A 21,610-nucleotide genomic window follows, 5' to 3' on the forward strand; every position below is an offset into this window, starting at 1 on the left:
CTGATCATGCAGATAAATTCCCAGGCCCTGGGGAGGTGTTTCAGGTGAAGGTATCTGGATGTTCTTTGCACTCAAAAAGCTTTTGGTATAATTATGTCCAGACATAAATATTTAGTACAAACCAATCCAAAGATAGATTTGAGAAATGTAATGGATCCAGGATAAAAGAGATAATACCCTATTGTTCCACAAGATGAAATAAGTAGTCAGAAGTTCCAGTTTTACATAATTTCTTCTGAAGAACTGCATCTGCAATAGCATGTTGCCCTCTAACACCTTTTCCTGTGGTTCAATCCTGTCTCAGAGAAACAAGTCATCTATTAAATCCCTGATATCAAATCCTGCAGCACCAAGTTTTCCTTTGGGGTTTGTTTTTTTTTTTTAAACATGTCTTTACAAGCCTGTGTGTGTTTAGCTTGTGAGAGCTGTCTAGACCACATACTGAGATGGTTCTACTGCATACAACGTTATCCTATATATCACAAATAAAAGATGATCAAAAGGTTTTTTTGGAAGTACAGTCCGAGACACAAAGAGAAAGTTAACGTATTGATTTATAAAAGTTACTGAACCTTTCTTAATAAAACATCAGCCATTATCAACACTTTCAACATTTTCCTTTTTTTTTTAAAAAAAAAGAAAATAAATCCCCAAACCCAAACAAACAAAAACCTCTCATTTTCCAGATTGAAGAATGTCTCAATCCGAAGGTTGTTTGGTGTGATCTTTCAGTAATTTTAGTAACTTTAAAGGAAATAATTTAAAAGTTTTTTTTATTCTATTACTATGTAAATATTATTTTTGTCAAGTTAAGCCACAACTTGTATGCAGGGTGGGAGGGATTGTGCAAACAATAGACCTTGAAGATAGATTAAATACTTCTGGTATGAAATCCAGTTACAGTCTTTCAGTTTAAAACTGTCTTCTATGATTCTGACTTCTAAACCAGTTGAAAAAAAAAAGCAACTTTAGATATACGTTTGTGTACATCAAGGATGAGAAGAAGAGCATGAGTGGGACAAGTAGGTCACAATGTCTGTGTATAGCTTCTTATCTTATTATTTTGTCCCTGGTTGTACACAACCCCCACTTTGAAATACCCTTCTAATTTATGATTTGGAGATGAAGGGAGATACAGAGCCTGAGTATAAAGTTCCATCATGATGATGTGTAAGAAAGATGTGTTTGAAGCTTGCTGTATGCTCAAGTGTGTGTTGGGGTAATAAAACTGTGACTTTGCCCTTGTATTGGAGAAATAATCTTGTCTTAAACTGGCAGGTTTATCTTTTACATATATGACAGCACAACTACATCAGTTTAATTGACCTTGGCAATCTGCATCTGCTAGTGGTATATCCCTGAGGGACGTTGCAATTTTAAGCTGCATTTTATTGCAGAATCTTCAGTTCCTGTAGACAAAGCTATATAAAAACCCCTGATTTTGATACATGCCATCAACATTTGCTAAAATTATGTATTGAAAACATGATTCTCTTCATGAAGCTGCTTTGAAGTGTCTTTGCAATTGTAATAAAATAATTTTAAAATGAATAATAAAAATCATGTTAGTATCGAAGAATATTATTTTCTGAGCATCTGTGTATTTAATGCCATTTGTATAATGCCATGCAGTATAAAAATTAATTTATTTTCACATCTACATTATTTTTAAAGACAATAACAATTAATTTAATAGTTTGACTTGAAGATCTTAAAGATCTTTTCCAGACAAACCTATTCTATGATTCTGTGTGCAGAACATGTATATATGCTATTTACTAACATGAAAAATTATACAGATATCTTAGTGCATGCTCTAAAGAAAAATCAGAAATTGTAGAGAAAAAGATACGAAATATATTATCTTCATGTGAGCATTTAATTTTGATTCTGTATTTATGGTTATATTCTTAATACATGTAACAAGTTTCAAAGTGAGCCTTATTTTCAGGATGTTCTGATTTAACTATTAAGTCAGGATGAGTTTGACTGTATTGGAATATATCTTTTTCAGAATTAAATTTCTTCAAACCAACACAATTTGTCAAAGTCAAAGCTCTGATAGTGTAACATTTCCTGGTGGGAAAATGTTCAGTCTAGAAATTTTTCAGCCAGGTTTAATGATCGTAGAATCATAGAATTGTTTTTGTTGGAACAGACCTTTAAGCTCATTGAGTCCAACCGTTAACCTAATACTACAAATAATGATCTGTCAGAAAGTAGCTGAGTATCATTTCTGTTGTGAGGGTTAATAACTGTGGGAAGTAAATTCTGGAGTTCTAAAATAATTTATAGAAATTGTATCAGAAACATTATTTTTTGGTTTTAAATGTCAAAAAATCATATGTTGTGTATCAAGTTGCACAAGAGAGTATATGCTAAGTTATTGAGAAGAAAAGCATGTTGACATAGGAAGTTCAATACAAAGCTATGGGTGGAGGGAGAGGGAGAATTTTTGTTTCCCTTACTAATATTGTTAATAGGATTTTCAGAAGTGCTGCGCTTTTCCCCTAGGAGGTGAATAACGCCAGTGAGAATGAGTTTGTGAATCTCAGCCTCTGGGCTAAGCAGTGTGTTTTCAGGGAGTGACCAGAAGAACATTGGCACCAATTCTTTCTTGAGCTTGCGTTGAGTCAGTCACTTCTTGGGACACTTGTATACGTTTATTTTGCATGCAAGTCTGGCTTTGCAGATGCACAGGAATTGATTACTTTTCTGATACTACCAAGCTGCAGCTCTATATCATGTATGCTGGTTTTCTGTCTTGAGTCGTGTTACTAATTACCTACCTCCACTAGCTCAACAACAATGTTTATGTACAAAAAAAGACTTTTTATTTCCACTGTAAATTTGCATTTATGTAAGTGAAGGAACTTGGAACTGCTTTTCTAATTGTTATCGCTGCATTTTTGACAAATTTTTGCAACGGGTTTTTCTTTCTTCTATTAACATATTTGTTATTCACTTTAATTGCAGTCAGAGAGGCCATGGCACCTATCAAGTTTAACAGATGGGGTCTTCCTGAAGTAGATCTGGAGACTATGCAAACAAGTGAACCCTGGGTTTTTGCAGGCGGTGACTTTGGTGGTCTTGCTAACACTACAGTGGAATCAGTAAATGATGGAAAACAAGCTTCCTGGTACATGCACAGATACATACAGGTGATTTTTTTTTTTTTTTATATAAGTATTTTTCACTTTCCTATTTCTATCTGCTTTTAGACACTTTTAAAAATAATTTCATTGTGGTTTAGATCATATATACAAGTTCTGAGAAACTAATACCTAGATTATCTGGTGATTTGAGCATTAGAGATTCATGCAACTTGGATCACATACTTGAGTTTGGGTAGCTGAACCCAGCTTTCTTACATTATCAACACCAAAATGCAAGCAACGTTTTTTTGGCCCCAGCTCTTAAATTCACCCAAAGGTAGCAAGTCTCCCTGCACAATACAAAGTGCAAGTCAAACTCCTAATGGGGGAAGAGAAGCAAGCCCATCAGTATTAAAAATTAAAATCTTCCAATAGTGCATAATGTAAAAATTAAATACTTCTAATGTTATTACCTGGGAAGACATTTTTAATGTACTAACAGCTTACAGAGCACTCGGATGATCTATACTGGAACTAAAGTTTGCTCTAATGAGGCTGATAAAGTGGACAAAAGAGGCTGACAAAAAATAAACACTGACTGTAGAGAGGAAAAAAATGCAAAGGAGAATTTACCTGAGAAATATGAGTTTAAGGGGCATAAACTTAAGCCTGGTAACTACGTGTTCCCTTTTGGTCCTCCTTGCCTGTTGCTCTAATTTTTGTGTGTGTGTTTCTCGCCTGTTGCTCTAATTTTTCTAGTAAAAGAGAGAGCACAAAGTCTAGAGGAGGTGGAGAGGAACCTCCAGAGACATGAGACACAGCCTGTGTGTGGAGAACCAGCTGACAAAGAGTGTGTTCATAGTGCAAGGAACGTTTTAGAAACATGATACATGATTCATCCTTCCACAAAAAAAAGATTTGAACAACTGAAGTTGGGACTGTAACAGCTCGATGTCTTTCTCCCCCATCCATCTGCTCAAAGGCTCTCTGATTGCATGTTTGTGCAATTTCATGCTGTTGGGGTCTGATTTCACTTCCTAAAAATACTTCAGCTGAAAGCTTGTTGTTAGTGTCTGTGCATATTTTTTCTCACTTGTTCTAAAGCACTGTTTGTGTCCTGCCTTCTTAGATGCTATGAAAATGCTGAGTGTGAAACATCTTTAATCCCTGACCTGCTTGCTTCATTTCTCAGTTATTTGGGTAACTGTGATAGGAGGAGAGAGGAATATGTCCTCCCTTGTGCCTCCTTCCTCTTTAACCTCTAGAAATACACATATCACTTAAACCCCCTCCTTTATCATGTTGCTTCCTTCTCGAAGCTTGCTGCTGCCTTTTTTTTTTTTTTTTTCCACCCCCTCTGGAATGTATTTAATACTTTAGAAAAAAATCTGAATAGTCATGGCTTGAGAGGTGGAATTTTAAATCAAGCAGGCTTGCAATATTAGAGCATTTCCGTTACCCTTTGCAGGTTTCAAGGCAGTTTATTCAACCTTACAGTCTCACCAGGAAGCTAATGGGAAAGCCTTACAGCAATCTTCATAGGGAAGTTTCCAAATGTCAAGTGTCACCTTTCCAGCTGTTAGATGAATGGGTTGCCCAGAGGCATTTATTTGGATGTGCAGCCCTTGTAAGATCTGGTTGCTGTGGTGCAGAGTGCTGTTATTTGGCAACTTATTTCCCCAGCGTTTGGACCTGGTAGAAATTTTAGTGACAGGAGGAAAGGGAGGAGTGTATTTTTAAAAGTTGTTTAGGGAGCAATTGTGTTACTTTCATGTCCGCAGCAGTAGTATGTGTGTGTGTGCATGCCTTTGTGTGCATGTGTGTGCACATGTTCACATCACAGCCCTGTATTCTGGAAACTTCCAATATCAACTGAAAAAGCACTCTTGCAGTGTACCTTATTTTCTCTCCACTAGGAGATTCTAAGGCAAGTAAGTTTCCTGTGATCCTAGTGTCTGCAATGAGTACACAATAAGTTTTAAATAAATACATTGCTACCATTTATCCATTTGCATTTTAGTTACAACTATCTCAGCACCAGGATCTATAATTAGTGCAGTCAGCCTCTAGCAAAATAAAACTATTCCATAGGTTTTTCTCACTCAACCCGAGACCACACCAAAGGTTGAAACTCAAAACCACCATCATGACTACTTGCAAAATGCACTGTTTGAACAGCATGCTGCCTGTATCCCAACCTACTCCAGGCAAAAGGCTAAGCAAACAGATGGGCCTGATATGTGCCCTGAAACTCTGATCACTGCAAGCTCTGGCACATGGTCAAGTGAAGCATGAGATCCAGACTCAACGGCTCTCCAGCAGAAATGCCTTATGTTCAAAACTGGGAGTTATTTACAGAAGCTTCTTGGCTGCTCTTATGCTGGAAACTTTCCATCATTAGTTGCTTAAATATCTCCTGCCTCTTAATATATTCCTCCCACTACATGAAGCACAGGTTCATCTCAGAAATTGTTGCCTGCAGCTGTGTCAGGTTAGTTTCTATAAACATGACCAGTCAAAGCATAACTAAGGATAGTTGTAGTAGAAGCTGTTAGAAAATACAGTCATCCTTCCTAGGACCATTCTTTGCAAGTCATTAGAGATCCAAACAGAGTAAGCCAAATTCATGCAACTATCCACTATTCACACTTTTTCGGGATTCATCCTTTTTAGTTATTCCATGAATGATGTAAAGAGTTCTGCAAAGTAATCTTGGTGATTTTAGTTTGGGGATTGTAATGGCCCTCACCTTTGTCCAACAGTGGCTTTATGATCTTGTGTGAAAGCAGTATAGACTACTTTTCTCTTCTGTGCCTCAGTTACCATTCTTTTCTTTTTGATCAGTGAATGGGATTTAATAATATAGTAGTTATATTCAGGATAATTCACAATTATTGCAGGACTAACTTCTGGTTCTCTATGCCTGCCTTGAGAGCAAAGACAGCTCTCACATCCAGTTCTTCCAGTATTTTCTTCCTGGAGCATAGTGCCAGCCATAATCCTTCACTCCTGCCCTATTCATGCACTTACCTGTGGAGTGTTTTCCCATATGTGGCAGTCAAGCTCCCATCTTCTCACTAAATTCCTCTTAAAAAGCTACTTTGCCTCTCTGGTTCACAATATGTTTTCTTTTATTTACATCTATTTTTAATTTACGGTAATCTTCCGAGTGTGGACAATTTCTTTTATATTTTTGCTAGTCTGAAATGAATGTGATACACTTAGTGGGCTGGATCCCAACTGATATAAATTGCACTCTACTAAGGCTCTATTCACTATAAGTTTTGAGCACATCATTATGTTATTTTAAACTAGCACTGTATATTTGCTTTTTTTTCTTAATCTCTGCTGTCAAAAAACGCATGGGCTTTGTATATGAAAGGTATAGTAGTGGATTCTTTTGTGAAGGTTGACCATTCTCATATATTCCTCAAGCATTCATGAATCTACATTATTTCACAATCAATAGCAGAAATGGGTAGTTCCCAGGAAGCTTATCTCTGAAGCAGTTATGTTGTCTGCTTCTTTTCAAGATAACCAAAGGAAAAACTGAGTGTCCCTTTGTTTAGATAGGACAGTGCATGAAACACAGCATGGAACTGAGTAACAAAGTGTTTTTTGCAAAAAGTTGGACTAAATGCAAGTGCAGAAAAACTGGTATTTTAGTTGCTTACCACTGAGTAAGCACTATGTCTGTTCCAGAAACAGAAAGCCAGCAAGGAGTTAAGTTTAAAATCTCTGGCCAATAGGACAGAGCCCTGAGCAGCCTGCTCCAGCTGGCCCTGCTTTTAGTGAGGGTGTTGGACTAGATGGGCCCCAGGTACCCCATCCAACCACAACCATTCTGAGATTGTATGAAATAGCATAAACATATTTAACAAAGTTTATATGTATTTAATAAAGCTAAATGGTGCATAATCAGAGAATAGAAGAAGCAGATGCAAGGGAGAAAATACACATTTGAAGATCAGACTTAAAAGTGGAGAAAGCAAGAGTGAGGTGAAAGTATTCAGGAAGACTCTTCCAGGCAGTAGGATTTGTAGGGACGGCTCTCTGTGACAAATAACAGTAATACAACTACTCACTTTCACAGTCTATCTTTGTTAAAGGCCCAAAAATGGAGTTAAACCATATTGCTGTGGTTAAGAATTTTCTTCATCTAAAGAAAATGAATGTCACAAATTGTATCAGGTCTGAAGCTGAGTTTCTGTCTCAGCCCTACTCTATAGACTGTGCTGCTTTTGCCTCTGGGCATATCCTGGTTAGAGGAAGGTAGGGCCACTGCATGCAACGTGCTCTGGGGATTTTTTCACCACCCTGTTCCACTATCCAAAAAATTGCCGTGACTGGAACAATACCTGCAATATTGTTAGCTCAGCTGGCTGGCATCAAATTAGAGGAAGAATGGGCCACACTTTTTGTCCTCTATTTTTAAAAATCAAGGGAAGAGTTATTATAAATAAACCCTTGCTGCAGGCTTTCTTTTCGTATTTGTTTGTGCAATGTCAGGGAAATTCTTCATTATAAAGATGATTTTACTTTCAGGAAGCTATAAAACATTTTAGTTTGCTGAAAGTTTTGCTTTGTAGAAAAAAAAAAAAACACATCAGGGCTTAGTAAATTTATTTCTTTTATAAGCATTGTGCTGACAGGAAAAAATGGCAAAAAATAAATAGAGCAAAAAGGGAAGTGATAGGAAGGAGGGAGATAAATCTGTAAGGATGTATAGCCACTGGCTACCAAACCGTCAGCTGCATCCTGTCCCTCTGTGTTTTTAAATACTTGGTTTATTCCACTGAAACCTGTTTTAATCCTTTTCCTGCCACCTCCACCTGGGTCACCTCATCATTACCGAACCATTAGGCACATCTTGCACTGCTTGAGTTCATCTGGGTGGAATTGTTTGTGGTTTTGCTCTTTGTGAAAGAAGTTTGTCAGGAAGAAGAGACCTCTTTGCATATGGTTTGGAAATTGGCTTATGCGCAGTTTGCATGATGGCATGCAGGAAGCAAGGTCTATTTTTGGATGAGTGTATTCAACCACCTTGTTTCAAAGCCTTTCACTGCTCTGGTGGATTCTATTTTTTTTTCCTTGGATAGATTTTATTTTCTGTTTCATCACAGAAAGCTCATTTTGGTTCTCTGTGTAAGAATGACTTTCAAGCAATGTTCATTTTAGGTAAGGACAACTTTTAGAGATTAAATTGTCCTGCTTGGGAAAAAAAACAATGCAATGTAAGTTCAGCTGCATATTAAGCACTTAGAGTCTGTCTATCTGTCTATAGCAATTAATACTTACACATCATACAGGCAGTTAACAGTTTGTGAGCAATCTACAGACTGAAATATGTTCACAGAGAACATTTGAACAGTTCTGGATAGCAAACGAATTAACAAATAACTGCTTACAAAATGGAAAATTTTGTCATTGTGGTTTATTACTCACATGTGCACATGGTGTAGAGTTGGCCAAAAACATTTCCAGAAGGCTTTCTTTGCTGTCACTCTTACAGAATCAAAGAGTTCAGTGTAAGAGTTCAGTATATCAGTGTTGATTTCAGCAGATTTTCCCACTTCCGAATGTGCAGGAGACAAAAATTGCTAACACTTTAAAAATGCTTTAATTTCAATTGTGTGATCCAAGAATTTCTGGTTTGATATTGCTAACATTTTGCAGTTGAAATTTTAGTTAAGAAAGACTAAAAAAGAGTTTAAAAGGTTAAATCAAATGCCAAATAATCAAGAGACAATACTTTTTTTCTTTGATTTGTAAGTTAACAAAAGCTTGGGAGATGTGAAGTGCTGGTCTGTTTGGTCTTTGTCCTGTTGTAAAAAAGCAGCCCTGGGGAGTTTGAGGTGGAGGATGGATGAGGACTCTGGATGGAAAAAATGGAGGATGTCTGGCTTTTTATAAAGTGGAGCTGTATTGGCTGCGATCTGGGAGAGGTCGAGATGCAGGAGGGATTTTGGTTCCAAGTGTTAGTGATCTTTAAAAATTAGCTTTTCTTAAAACATCCACCATTAGGGATGAAGTCAGGTTCCCATCATTCAGGCTAGGACAATGCCACTACCTTCAGTGCTTTTAAGCCATCAGATAGTTTGACCCCCGAATGTATCCTCTGTGTCCAAGGAATCAAAGACGGGTCAGAATCTGAGATGTTAAATCCAGGCTGTCCCAAAACAGACGTATAAACTCTCAGGTTTTGAACCAGACTAGGAAACAAAAGACACTAAACCAAACAAAACCTCCCTCGTCCCATCCATACTTATTAGTTATCACAGGTAAAAATGGGCTAAATAAGTTCCTTTCAAAACAAACAATAATAAGAAAAGACAGCAATTTGTAAGTGGCAGAGGTTTTTACTCTAGTAGAGAAAATCTTCCCCATACCTCCAGTAGTGGTTCTTTTTGTCCTGCTCAAGAAATCTTTATTTTAAGGATAGAAGAAACTGCTATGATGTTATACTGGGACTTACTAGGAACACAGACTGTGTAGGGCTTCTCTGTGTTGTAAATTACTGCTTTGTTTCTTTGTGATTTTATTGAGTCAACCATCTGAGTGAGAAGAGGTTTTAATTCTACCTACCACAGCCTGGTCCTGAATCCATACATGAAAAAAGATATTCTCTCTACAGTTTTACATTATTAAATGCAACATTTACACTGAAAGCTTTTCACTGACTCTCCAGAGAAAAGACCATCTTTAAAATGAAAACAAAAGTGACTGTGGTGTCACAGCCATAATATGTATGATGTTCTTTGATCCCAGATCAGAGTCAAATTTTCGTTGTACTTAAAATATTTGTATTAATACTATTAAATATTAAAACAATAATAGTTTTGCATATATTGATATGTCCCATTGTGTAGGCTAAATAAAATCTTTAAAAGGTGGGAAAAAAAGGCGGAGAAGGTCTAAATACATTGAGTTAAGGCTGAGTGATCCTGCACATGGATGCCTTCCCTCACTTTTCACAAGTCCCTATGGTTTTCCTAGATTCACACCTGGGAAGAAAACTAGCAAGGCATGCACACTCTGGGTTTTTTAAAATCTCATTGCTGCTGGCTGCTGTAGGAAATAGAAATGTCTTCTCAGAATGGCTGAACAAACCTTTGGACCAAACCAGGCTAGCAGTACAGGATGTAAAATAACTATTTCATTATTATTCTTCTTCAGTTATTTCCATATATTCAGCATAATATTTCAGCATGAACCCTATTGGGACAAAAGAAGTAACATATGCAAGTGTTTACATGTTTTGCCTATTTGCGAGTCTGAACACAGAATAAACTTTGTGTTATTATATATGTGAATTATTCCTTTATCAGGGAATAATAAATTGTATAAAATTAATAAATCATATATAAAAATTAATCAGCAAACTTTTCTGTGATTTTTGTTTGCTTGTTACAGTCCATACATGGTGTTGCAGTTTCTAGTGTTCCAGAACTACCACTCTTCTATACTCCTGTCGATGTAGTAGACATCAGTGTAGAAATGGCTGGACTGAAGTTTCCAAATCCTTTTGGCCTAGCCAGTGCAACTCCTACTACTAGTTCTTCAATGATTCGAAGAGCTTTTGAAGCTGGATGGGGCTTTGCTGTCACTAAAACGTTTTCCTTGGATAAGGTAAGGAAGTATTTTGAAGTATATTTTGCATGTAGCCATTTCTTTCTATGTTTGAAAAATCTGAATCTCTTGAGAATGGCACTATTAAGTCTAGCTAGCATAAAGACAGCAGGGGAGGGTATAGTACACCAGGAGGCGTAGTGCAGCACAGTGCAAAGGTGACACAGTTTCTGCTGTTACGTTCCTCCCTTTTATTCCCCAGCCTTTTAATATTGGCCAACTGTAAGGGTAATAGGCTGTTTTTCAAATATTGCAGTGAAAATGCTTTCTGTGAGGGATCAGAATGCAATGGGAATGGGTAGCAGCTTTATCACACAACTCATGAAAGGTGGTTTCTGTGCCAAGGACTGCCAAGATAAACCATTGAAATTGTGTTGCAGTTGCAATATGATAATGTGGGTGTAAGCTTGAGGCTGGGAGGGTGGCAGAAGAGAGCGATGGATGCTACATAAACCAAGCCTATGGAGGGAAGAGTAGTGCTGAAGTTTTGTAATACACTGACATAAACCTTCAGTAACTTGTAGTGCAAGAGGAAGGAGTTAGAATTGAGTCTTGAGGATATGGCTCAGTGTGTCACCTAAAATAAAGCATTTTGTGTAGATTTAAAGTGTGAAATTGCTTGTTTGACCAGAGAATTGCCATCAGGATGGGTTTCCTGTTACTACATTTAAAATGGCAAAATAAGACTGAGCAAGAAGCTTAGACAGTGGAAGAAAATAACAGTTTTGATAAAGGTATTGCAGAGCAAAAGATTTGGGCTGGGATGTAGATATAGTTTGACTTGTGGAGAGAAGAAGAGGATCAAAGGCAAATCCTTAGCCTAAGTAACAGTGTGAATAATAGTAATATGTTGTCAACTAGTAACAAACAGTAGTGTGGGCTGAAGGGAGATTTGGAGATAAATTTGGAAACCAGGGACTTTTATTCTTAATTGAGAGATGGGATGTAAAAGTGTATGGGGATGGATGGAGACATTAGCAGAACAGAAAAGCTGGATTTGTTACTCTGCCACCTCTGCATGGGTGAGTACCATAAGTGAATTAACTATAGAGGGTGGACCTCTAATATGAGGGAGATATAAGAAGAAAGTGCTGTATTACTGTAGCATGCTGTAAAATGTGCCAGCCTGGCTTCTGCTGTCACAGCTGATGTAACCTTAAGGAAGTAAGTGTTCCTCTGGATTGCAGTGGAGATTCCAATCAACTTCACAGGTTTTCTTATAAAAACATTTTTTAGGACATAATATCATTCAGTTATATCTATTTACGTGTGTTTCATTCCATTAGCTGTAATTATTCAGTGCCTAGGCTAAAGGCAGCTTATCAAAAGTACTGAGATTTATTTATTTATCAGTTTTATTGCTGGTAAGTTTGCAGTCCTGCCAGACTGCATGTTGATTACTGAGTATCTCAAAACCTAAACAGACACTGGCCAAGTTCCAGCTTGGTGGGAGTTCAGGAGGGAAGACATGCATGTTGTAGGAAGTGATGCTGGTACTCCACTAAGCACCAGACTCTGAGTCATTTCTCAAGTGGCGACTGCAAATTGTTCCCCTGGGTGCCATGCTCTGGAGGTCTGACTCAGATGAAGATCTTTCAAGTGAGAGGGTTTCTAAAAGCAAGTACCTTTAGTGGTTATAAAAGAGAAAAAAAATTTTTAATGTATTTGTTGCAATAAGATGCAAAATACTGCAGGTAGTTTTTGTTTTAAAGAGAAGAACTTCAGAAAAGTGCTTTGGATTAATTCTAGTCCAGTGATTATTATTTTTAGCTAAGCTTTTTTCTAAATTTCTGTAGTAGACTGCAGTCTTTCTATGGTGCCTAAACTGTTAAATCATGCGTTTCTATGTGCAGGAGGACTGTGTAACACCCAAGTACTACCTTGTTTTTCTACTATAGTTTTCTTCCCAGGAGTGCCTTTCCCACAGGTGTTAAGCCTTAGTATTTGTGACATGGCTTGAGATGCTTGGCTGCAAGGTGATGCAGAAATAAAATTACTTTTATTTATAATAGTAGTATGGCAATTGATGTTACCAAAAAAAATACTTTGCGTGGAAAGTAAGGCTCAATGAAGTAAAGCAGTACTTATGTGAACAATGAGTGCTACACAAAGTCTGCTCTCATTGACTTAATGCTAGATTAAGGTTGGCATATAGTGCTAACTTAAAAAAAAAAATAGCTTCTCACTATGTAAACATAAATCTGATGTAGTGTTCAAGGTCTCTTTGACTGTAATACCTATGGAAGTAGACATTTTGGACTGAGCTGTCTTGCCCACTTAGTCAGAGCTGTGTAGTAGGACCAGGAACAAAGAATTCCTTGTCTAAACCTGCAGAGTCAGTGGGAGCAGCCAGAGCTGCTGCCCAGAGAGTACAATTCCTGGGAGTGCAACAGGTTCTAGGAGGAGGGGAGCTTGCTAGACACAGTTTTTGGAAGCTGAAGCTCCTCCACTTCAACCTTGATTGTATGTGTTAGAAGCAAGATTCTGTGCTCATCCATCTCCTCTCCTCATCTGTCTTGTCTAGGTTTTTACCTGCGGACTTCCTTCTTTCTTATTTGCAGTAGTTAAAGGCCAAGTGTAAAGTACCTGTGTGGCAGTGGGGAGCTTAGCAACAGAAGAAATGCTCCCTTTTCCAGAGCCCATTACTGAATTCACCACTGTGTTCAGTCACTGGTGGGGCAATCTGTGACTTTTGTATTGACCATCAGCATCTTTGGCAATTCAGCAAAAGTGACTGATGAAGGCTAAATTTGGGTGACATATAGCTAGTGAAAAGTCTGTATAGCCTAACCAAAGATTTTCATACATTAAGTAGTGTGTGGTGGAGTAAGTTCTGAGAGAAAAGCAGGATAAATCTTGGAAGAAGCAGATCGAAAGACAGGGATAGAAAGGTCTCAGACTGGAGAGCTGTGATTCTTATAAGACAGAAGATTCATTTCATATGACCACCTCCTTTCACTACCTAGCACAGAAAAGTCTTCTAAAACACTAGGCTAGGGATCCCTGCAGCCCATTAGAGGCCTTACTTTCTTATATAGGGTTACTCTTGGAGAGCAATGCTGCAGTCCTAGCCCCTAGACTGTAATTTACTCCCCCAAGCCCTCTTCTCTCTTGGTCTCACCTTGAAAGCATCACATGTTGCCACAGAGGGAGTTAGCATAGCACTAACTGTTCCGTGCTGTGCTCACTCCCTTTTCAACACCCACATACTTTGCTGCATAATTGCCTTCATGACAACCTGTGTAGTATTTCATTTGTAGGGTGAGGATTTGAACTCTGAGTGATTCAGCAAAAGTTTGTTCTTGTGTACTACTCTACTATTGTTGAAATATAAAAAAGCTAACATGAGAAATAGCTGAAATTCCTTCAAAGTATTCATACCTCTAAGTATACTGCACTCTAAATATTTTAGAAGGTACTGGATATTATAGTGTGATGCAAATATTAATTATAGGACGCTGTACCTGTACAGTGCTGTGTCTATAGGTATCTGCGAAAGGGATAGTGACTTGCAGAATTTTATTTACCAAATTAAACATCCTTGCACAGCTGCTTTAGTATCAAATAGATTTGATTTCTTCCAGAAATGAGACTAGCTGTTTTTAAAATGAACTATCAGTAGGAAAGACAAATGCTAGCAGAATAAAAATGTCCCTTCACACACCTTTTCCTACACTGATGTCTTCCCTTTTTGACTGCAGGATCAATAGCTCATTGCTCTGTTGGTTCAAATAGTATTTCTGTCTTATTCAGATAACTCTGTGCTGCAACGTATTATTTGTAAATTCTGTTGACAAGCTATTGAAGGGAAACAGGGGAGCTGCATATCACAGGGAAATGGGGGAGCTGCATATCATAGAGTCCACAATAAATGAATACCAATTATTACCTCTTTTAGAGCTTAGATGAACAGAAAACTACCTGCAGAATGAGAGATACTGCATTAATTAAATAACTGTGAGTGGGAGCTTTTTAGTAGAAGTGTTTTGCTGAGCTGGTTTATTTACTTAGAATTTATTAGTGCGTATTGCTTAGTACACAAAATATGCGTTCAAACCCATAATCAGAAAGCTTGTATACACATAGTGTCAAGATAAGTCAGAGGTTATATGAAGTGTGGACGTCTCTATACCACATCCACTCTCACAGTGAGAAGTTTATAGCAGAAATTGGGGTTTTATCAACTGAATTCAGGCTTTGTTGTTCTCTTATTGCATTGTAAAGACTGCTTAGAAATAGGAAAAAACAACTGGGATAGCAGAAATGTTTGCTTTGATTTTTAAATGCTTCCTTCACTTCTAAAATTAAATTCTGATTAATCAGATGTATCTGTCTTTATTCTGTTGTGACATGCATTGATTTGTGATGCTGTCACTTTCAATAATGTGGAAATAGTTGCCTTTATTATGAGAACTAGCAGAAATCAGCATGCAGACTAACTTCATTTTTATTCTCTAATATTTTTTCATTATATATGGAGCAAGCTGCATGAATGTTTTTAAAAACAAAGCAACAATTAAAGTTAGATTAAATTTGAACTAAACTATAGTGGAGAAAACTTTCTAGTCATAATACGCACTTATACAATTCACTGTTGTAGATTTTACCATATATTTTCAGAACCATTTCTAAATTAAAACTATTGCTGGTAGAGAATTAATTCATTTACCCAGCATATATCATATTTCTGTGTGCTGTTATTGCAATATACATTTTCAGGCTTGAACTAGTTCTCTCTCTATACATTTGTACTGTGTGCACCTCGCTTCATAATTGAAGGTGGTAAAAAAACCATGGAACAGTGACACATTGTTTTCCATAACATTAGTATTTCACAGAAATGAATCTGTATTACAAAATGTATATTTTTGTATGATATTACAGCATAGTAATTTAGATTAAACTAGTTATAATTTATAGTGCTAAGCCAAAAAGCTATTTAAGATGCATTAAAATGCAGAACCATGACATTTGAAATTCTGATGTTCTTAATATGACAGAGGTTATTCTATGGAGTTTTGCTATAATATGAAATATTAATATTTCACAATACAGTTTTGATGAAGTACAATTTGCCTAGCCTGCATATGATAAAGAAATTAAATGCTTACCAAGGGAGTTCAGTGAGAATTAGAGCCCTGCCTGAACATCTGCTTGAAATGTTATTATCCTGTCCTACTGACAGCATCGCTCCCTCATTGTTTTTCAAGATTGACAGCTGAATATTGTACCGAGTTCTGCAGCAAATATGTTTAGGTGAACTTTGTTTCATTTTTTAGGAATTTAGAACATGCTTTTGACTTCCATCCTATAATATTTTTTTTTATACTCTTGACATTTGTAGATGCCAGATTGAGGTCTAGTATGCTGTAGCAAAGATAGACCATTGACTTGCAACGAAATGCCAGTTGATATCTCAGTAAACAGAAATATTACTATTCTTTATTGTGTGGTCTGTATGAAAGCTGTATGGGCTTTCTTTGGGGAGACAAATGATCAGATTGTTAATGTCAAATATAAAAAGGACTGTTTGCTTTTCTACTAAATAACATTAGACAACTTTTATTAACTACATTTTTTGAACAGAAAAGCAGTCAATTTTATGGGATTCCTTAGCATGCAAAACTCTGTGAGTTAAATTCTTTTTTTTTCACAGATGTTAAAATTGCTATTGTTGATCGTAATATTCTTATGAGTTCTTCATGTACCTTATTTCGTTCCTTATTTCTGAAAGAGTTTTAATAAGAAATGTCATCTTATTGTTGCCCAATTTTTACATTTTTAGATCACTACATAAAATTAGCAAAGTTTTACAGGGGAAGTAAAAGTCTATCCTTGGGAAATGGAATAGAATGTAATTATCATTTTTTCTAATACTGTGACTTCGACATTATACTTTATTTGAATATTTTTATACAGAAAATTTGTTGTTTGGCTATCAAAAAAACAACCAAACGAACAAAACAACAAACCAAAAAAAAAACAACGCCAAACTAACAAAAAATCATTCTGTGAATCTGAGTAAGTGACAGGAAAAACTGATTTTCCTCCTCAAGAAAAAGTATTTCTCGTGTGTTCAACTTTAGGGGTCAGATCTCATGTCTGCTTGGTTTTACCCTATCCCTGACCCAGTATGAAGAAGCCTGGAGGCTCTCTTTAAATGCTAATATCTTTAATAGCTTCAGAATTGCTGCCTGAGGAACGGAAGAGGACTGTGTTTGACCATTCCTTCTCCTCAATCTGTATAACTGGGACTGTAGGGGATTGGCACATCTTCACCCTGGAGAGATGTAGCTCAGCTTGAACAACACATTGAAAGCAGAGAGGCTAGAATCTAGGACCTTAATCAAAGCCAAGTCCCTTCCTACCACAGCTGAAGCATGCACCACGTAGGTGTATGCCTTAAATTGCTGCAGGCGTGCTTCTTGACATAACAGAATTTGCAAGTGTGATAGTTTGGACCATTTCAGTAATGTGTTTTTTACCATTAGAAAGCCTGGTTATTTTGGCCAATTAATACATTGAATGTTGAAGATGATGAACTGCATTTTTTAAAGCAAGCAATTAACAACTGTCTGTAAAAAGTCTGTCTCTTTGTGATTGTATTTATTACTTTCAACATGAACAATTTTTACAAGTTCATGATAAAAACTAAAAATCTGGGCAAATGTTTAGTCCCGTTTTTTCTGTAGCATTAAATATTGCAGAAATGCAGCATTTCTTCTGCAGTAAGAGTCACAGCACAGAGTCTTTCATGGAGAAGTCTCTCTCAAGGTGTGGAGCACAAGGTGATGACTCATCAGTGGAAGGAAGAAAGGGATCTGCCCCATAGGGGTGTGAGCACTGAGTCAGTAAACCTCATCCGTGCTAAAGGACAGATTTTTACAGAGGATCACCAAGTTGCTTTCTGTATTTTCTCTTCTGTCCATTCACCCTCATGGAGCAAAGTAAGCTTGGCTGTAACTTTTATGTCTTATGCTTCATGAGCTCATCTCATAATGATTCAGTTGCTCTGATTTACAGTTCAGCATCTTTGATGAGGTCTGCCTTCAGAATCCATACACGAAGTAAATGGCTTTTTGAATGTTGGCTTCTGCAAGAGTCTAAGTGATGTTTTGGGAACCTGCCTCTGCTCACTAACATTATTAGGCTGCAAATATATTGGGGAAGACATGCTTACAGGACCACATATTCTGCCCTGGGCACCAGGTGGTTCTTTCTTACTTCAGCTGTGCACACTAAATGGCAGCCCTGCTGTTGGATGTGAAAAACAAGAGAGCTGAAGCATCTCCTGCAACAGCTATTGCCCGAAGGTTCCTGTTGGACCATGCAACCTTGCAACATATTTCCAGAAATGTGGTCCCAATTTGACTCTTCATGGAAGCTCTTACATCCATATCAAGCATGTATGTGGTGGTGCATAGTTTTTGTTAAAAAGATTGCAGACATAAGCTGCAATGATAGAATTATTTCTAAACTGGTATATGTTTCCACATGCAGGTTTACAGGGTTTTAACTTAATCATTTTACAAGGGATTTTTGGTTATACCAACCTAGCTTTTATGTAAAGGCAACATGCTTCTCCTAAATGCTCGAGTTATCTCAGGTCTTGAGTTCCCACTTGTTAAATGAAGCTGGTAGGGCTGTGTTTAACATCTGATTCGCCCACACAAGAAGTTAAGAAAGCAAAGAGCTGATTTTTTGAATCTCACGGTGATATAATTGCATTTACTCCTGATTGACGTTGTTGCAAAAGCAGAATGAAGTCCCATATGTTTAAAAAACCTGATAGGTTCTTATGTTAAAATACCTATTACTAATGCAAATATGTATGTTAGTGTATTATGATTTCTTATCATTATTTGAGATGTAAAATTATGTAAATATTTTACTATAATAGAGATTGTGGCTTTATGAGCCTCCATCCTTTGTTGAGAAAGTGTAGGATTTTTGTGAATAAATCTTCTAGAGATAATTGCAGCAGGAGACAAGTGTCTCCATCCTGTGAACTTCAGAATTATTATTTTAAGAGTTACCCAAAATGCTCTTGTCGCAGCTAATTGCAAAATCCAATTTAGGATAGGAACACACATTTTTAATATTCCCTTTATGTACGTTTTATGATAGTCTTTAATTGTACATTCTCACATTAGGTATCATAAGGGCATACAACTTTAGATGTGTGCAGGATCTCATACTACTTCAAAAAATTATTTCTATTCAATTACACTAATGTCATCGAATTATTGTAGAGTATTGACTTTTTATATTTTAGTCTCCTTTGACTTTCCTAGTGCATTTTGGACTATGAACCAGTTAATTACAATGGTAGCTATAGGTTTCAAAAGCAGCTATCAGCACCTTTTCACATTTCTTGGCTATACACATTAAACTACAATATGTAAGTTATGTTTACAATTTTTTTTTTCCTCAACTTCTGCTTGGCTGGCTTCTCTGATCATTCTGTGGACTGTAAGAGGTATAAAAATCTATAAGATCCTAAAACATATTAGAAATGGAAAAAAAGTAAGCCGATGTTATATCTGGGTGGTTTTTTGTTAGCGGCTGACCTTCTGTTACCAGAAAGAAAGTAAGTCTTGGCTAGAAGATAGTTCAATAAATGAACAGGCTATATATTGATTTTTTTCCCCCCTCTTCCCTTGTTATGTAATATGATTTCCCTTCCCTTTCAAGGGTTACTGTCATACAGGATGGAGCTGGGATCATGGTCGGGGAAGCGTATGGGAATGTGTAGACTAAGGAAGGCTGTCACAGCAGTCAATAAGATCTGAGAGGTGTTGACTAATTGCCTGCTAATTACACAGTAAATTGTCTAATTAAGCTGATGGTTAATTAGGGTACGCTCGCACAGCAGTCTTGTGGAATTTTTGTCTGATGTCTGGGAAGCAGCTTGTGTAATTGGCAAACTGGTAAGGACTGGCAGAGAACATGGCCGGGAAGCACGCTGCCAGTAGATGACAGAATAAGGATGCGTTTGCACAAAGGTTGTCATGTGAACACTGAGGGGTTTGTTAGCCTTCTCCAGCTACGTGGCAGCGGGTGCAATTAGAAATTTAGCTGAAAGCTACTGGAAGCTGTCAATAAAAGAAGATTTAAGCGTGTAATATTAGAAAAGCAGTGACATGCTTTTCTCATGCTTTAGTCAGAATTTGGACTTTACATAAACACAGAGTATCAAAATTCTTATGTAAAGAACTTCACCAAATCATGTTTTGACCCTGCAGTAATTATTGTACTGTGATCTGATTAGTGAAGTCACGAAATGATACTGTTTCCCAAGACACACTATTTGTATGTTGATGTTGAAAAAGTATAGCAGTTAATAACGATGCTGGCCAGCCATCATAACCATCATATATGATATTCATTAGACATTGTGTCCATCCCTAGATATGAGAGAGTATGCACAGGTCATAATGATGCTCTTAATTAAATCTCTGAATTAAATGTGTATGCAGTATACATACCTCTAATATGATTAAAGAAAGCTTTAGATTCCAGATTCTGACCCAAAGCCAATGAAAACTGTTGGGAGTTATTAAGCAGTGACAACCTGGATGTACAGGATTACAGACACCAAATCAGCAAAGCATCAATATGCTGTCATTAAAATTTGTAATTCAGTAACATAAAATGTTACGTGAACTTTATTAAAATTCATTACAAATTTAGGCTTTCCACAGAATCAGCATAGCAAAGTGCAGGATTGGGTCTTCACAGGATGCTGAGATTTGCTTTTGAGCTATGTAGCAGCAAAATGTAAGAAAAAATAGCTCTTTTGTATTTCATGAACTAAACCAAAGAAAGTATGGACATATGTATTTTTTAAGAATGTTTTGATGTCACTTGAGCAAAATGAAGCTTAATATCTACTTTTACTCTTGGAAATGATGTATTGTTTCAGAGGTCCCCGTCTTTTTACTTCTTAGCATTTGCAATATTTGTTTCGGGCACAGTGTCTTCCTGGAACAAAAAAGAAAATAGTGACTTCCAGATAATTTTTTTTTTTTTTTAAACCACAAATAAGTTTATTCTCCCATATAAAAAGAATTTCTTTCTCAAAAATCAAAATTTGAGGGAATAAATTAGATTTTATTTGAATGAATGAAGCCATTTTCATCCTGTGATCTTGCTGCTTCTACTTCCCTGCACCTACACAGTTAATAATGACTTTACGTAGTGTTGCCTATGTTGTGAATCTTTGTTTGTGATTTTTTCTTAAAAAAATGGGAAAAGTCAGGGTACACTATGAGCACTCTTACTGTGCCAGTCATCAGACACAGGAGTCCATTATAACAATGGATTATAACAATGCTTGTAACATTCCTCCTCTGTGTATGTTTGCACAGAATAAAATGCTGCGATTCCCCTGCATCAGATTCTATGAATTGTTGCATAAAATGAAAAAGGTGTAATTCATTGATTCAAGTCAAAACTATGTAGGAAGACCCTATGTACCTCATATTCTTTCAAAATCTGTTTTAAATTAACATTTGGTTCTGCATGTAAGCTTTTCCACATTATCTTGCACATATGCAAGATGAAATTTCTTCAATTAATTTTTCCTTACTGTTTTTTAAAGATTATTTTTTAGAAGTGTTTGAGAAACTGTTCTTTTTGTCTGTGGCAGTACATTCAGAAACAAAGCTCACTTCACCAGCCAACTGCTGGAACTGAAAGTATACGGTGTAACCATCACCCTTGCTTTCATTTTCTATCATGGGGCAGCAAAGGGATACATTGCTAATGCCTTTTATTCTCTAAAGACAGAGAAAGGAGTTCATAAAATAATTGTTACCTTATTATGGCCTTCAAAAGGAATTTCTAGCACATGCTATTATGATTTATGATTTAATAAATCACAC

The 21,610-nt window shown here is 36.7% G+C and overlaps 1 protein-coding gene across 1 annotated transcript in view; it reads left to right on the forward strand.

Annotated features, from left to right (window-relative positions):
• Positions 1-21,610, forward strand: part of DPYD (dihydropyrimidine dehydrogenase) — a gene marked incomplete at its 3' end in the record, with an annotated part of 141,579 nt that overhangs the window by 12,349 nt on the left and 107,620 nt on the right. The window contains exons 5-6 of the mRNA XM_008939591.1: positions 2,977-3,161; positions 10,509-10,724. Coding sequence (XP_008937839.1) covers positions 2,977-3,161; positions 10,509-10,724 — 401 coding nt within the window. The remainder of the gene's footprint in view (positions 1-2,976; positions 3,162-10,508; positions 10,725-21,610) is intronic.

The sequence above is a fragment of the Merops nubicus genome, unplaced genomic scaffold, assembly GCF_000691845.1.
Source record: "Merops nubicus isolate BGI_N331 unplaced genomic scaffold, ASM69184v1 scaffold12384, whole genome shotgun sequence".
Taxonomy (NCBI): domain Eukaryota; kingdom Metazoa; phylum Chordata; class Aves; order Coraciiformes; family Meropidae; genus Merops; species Merops nubicus.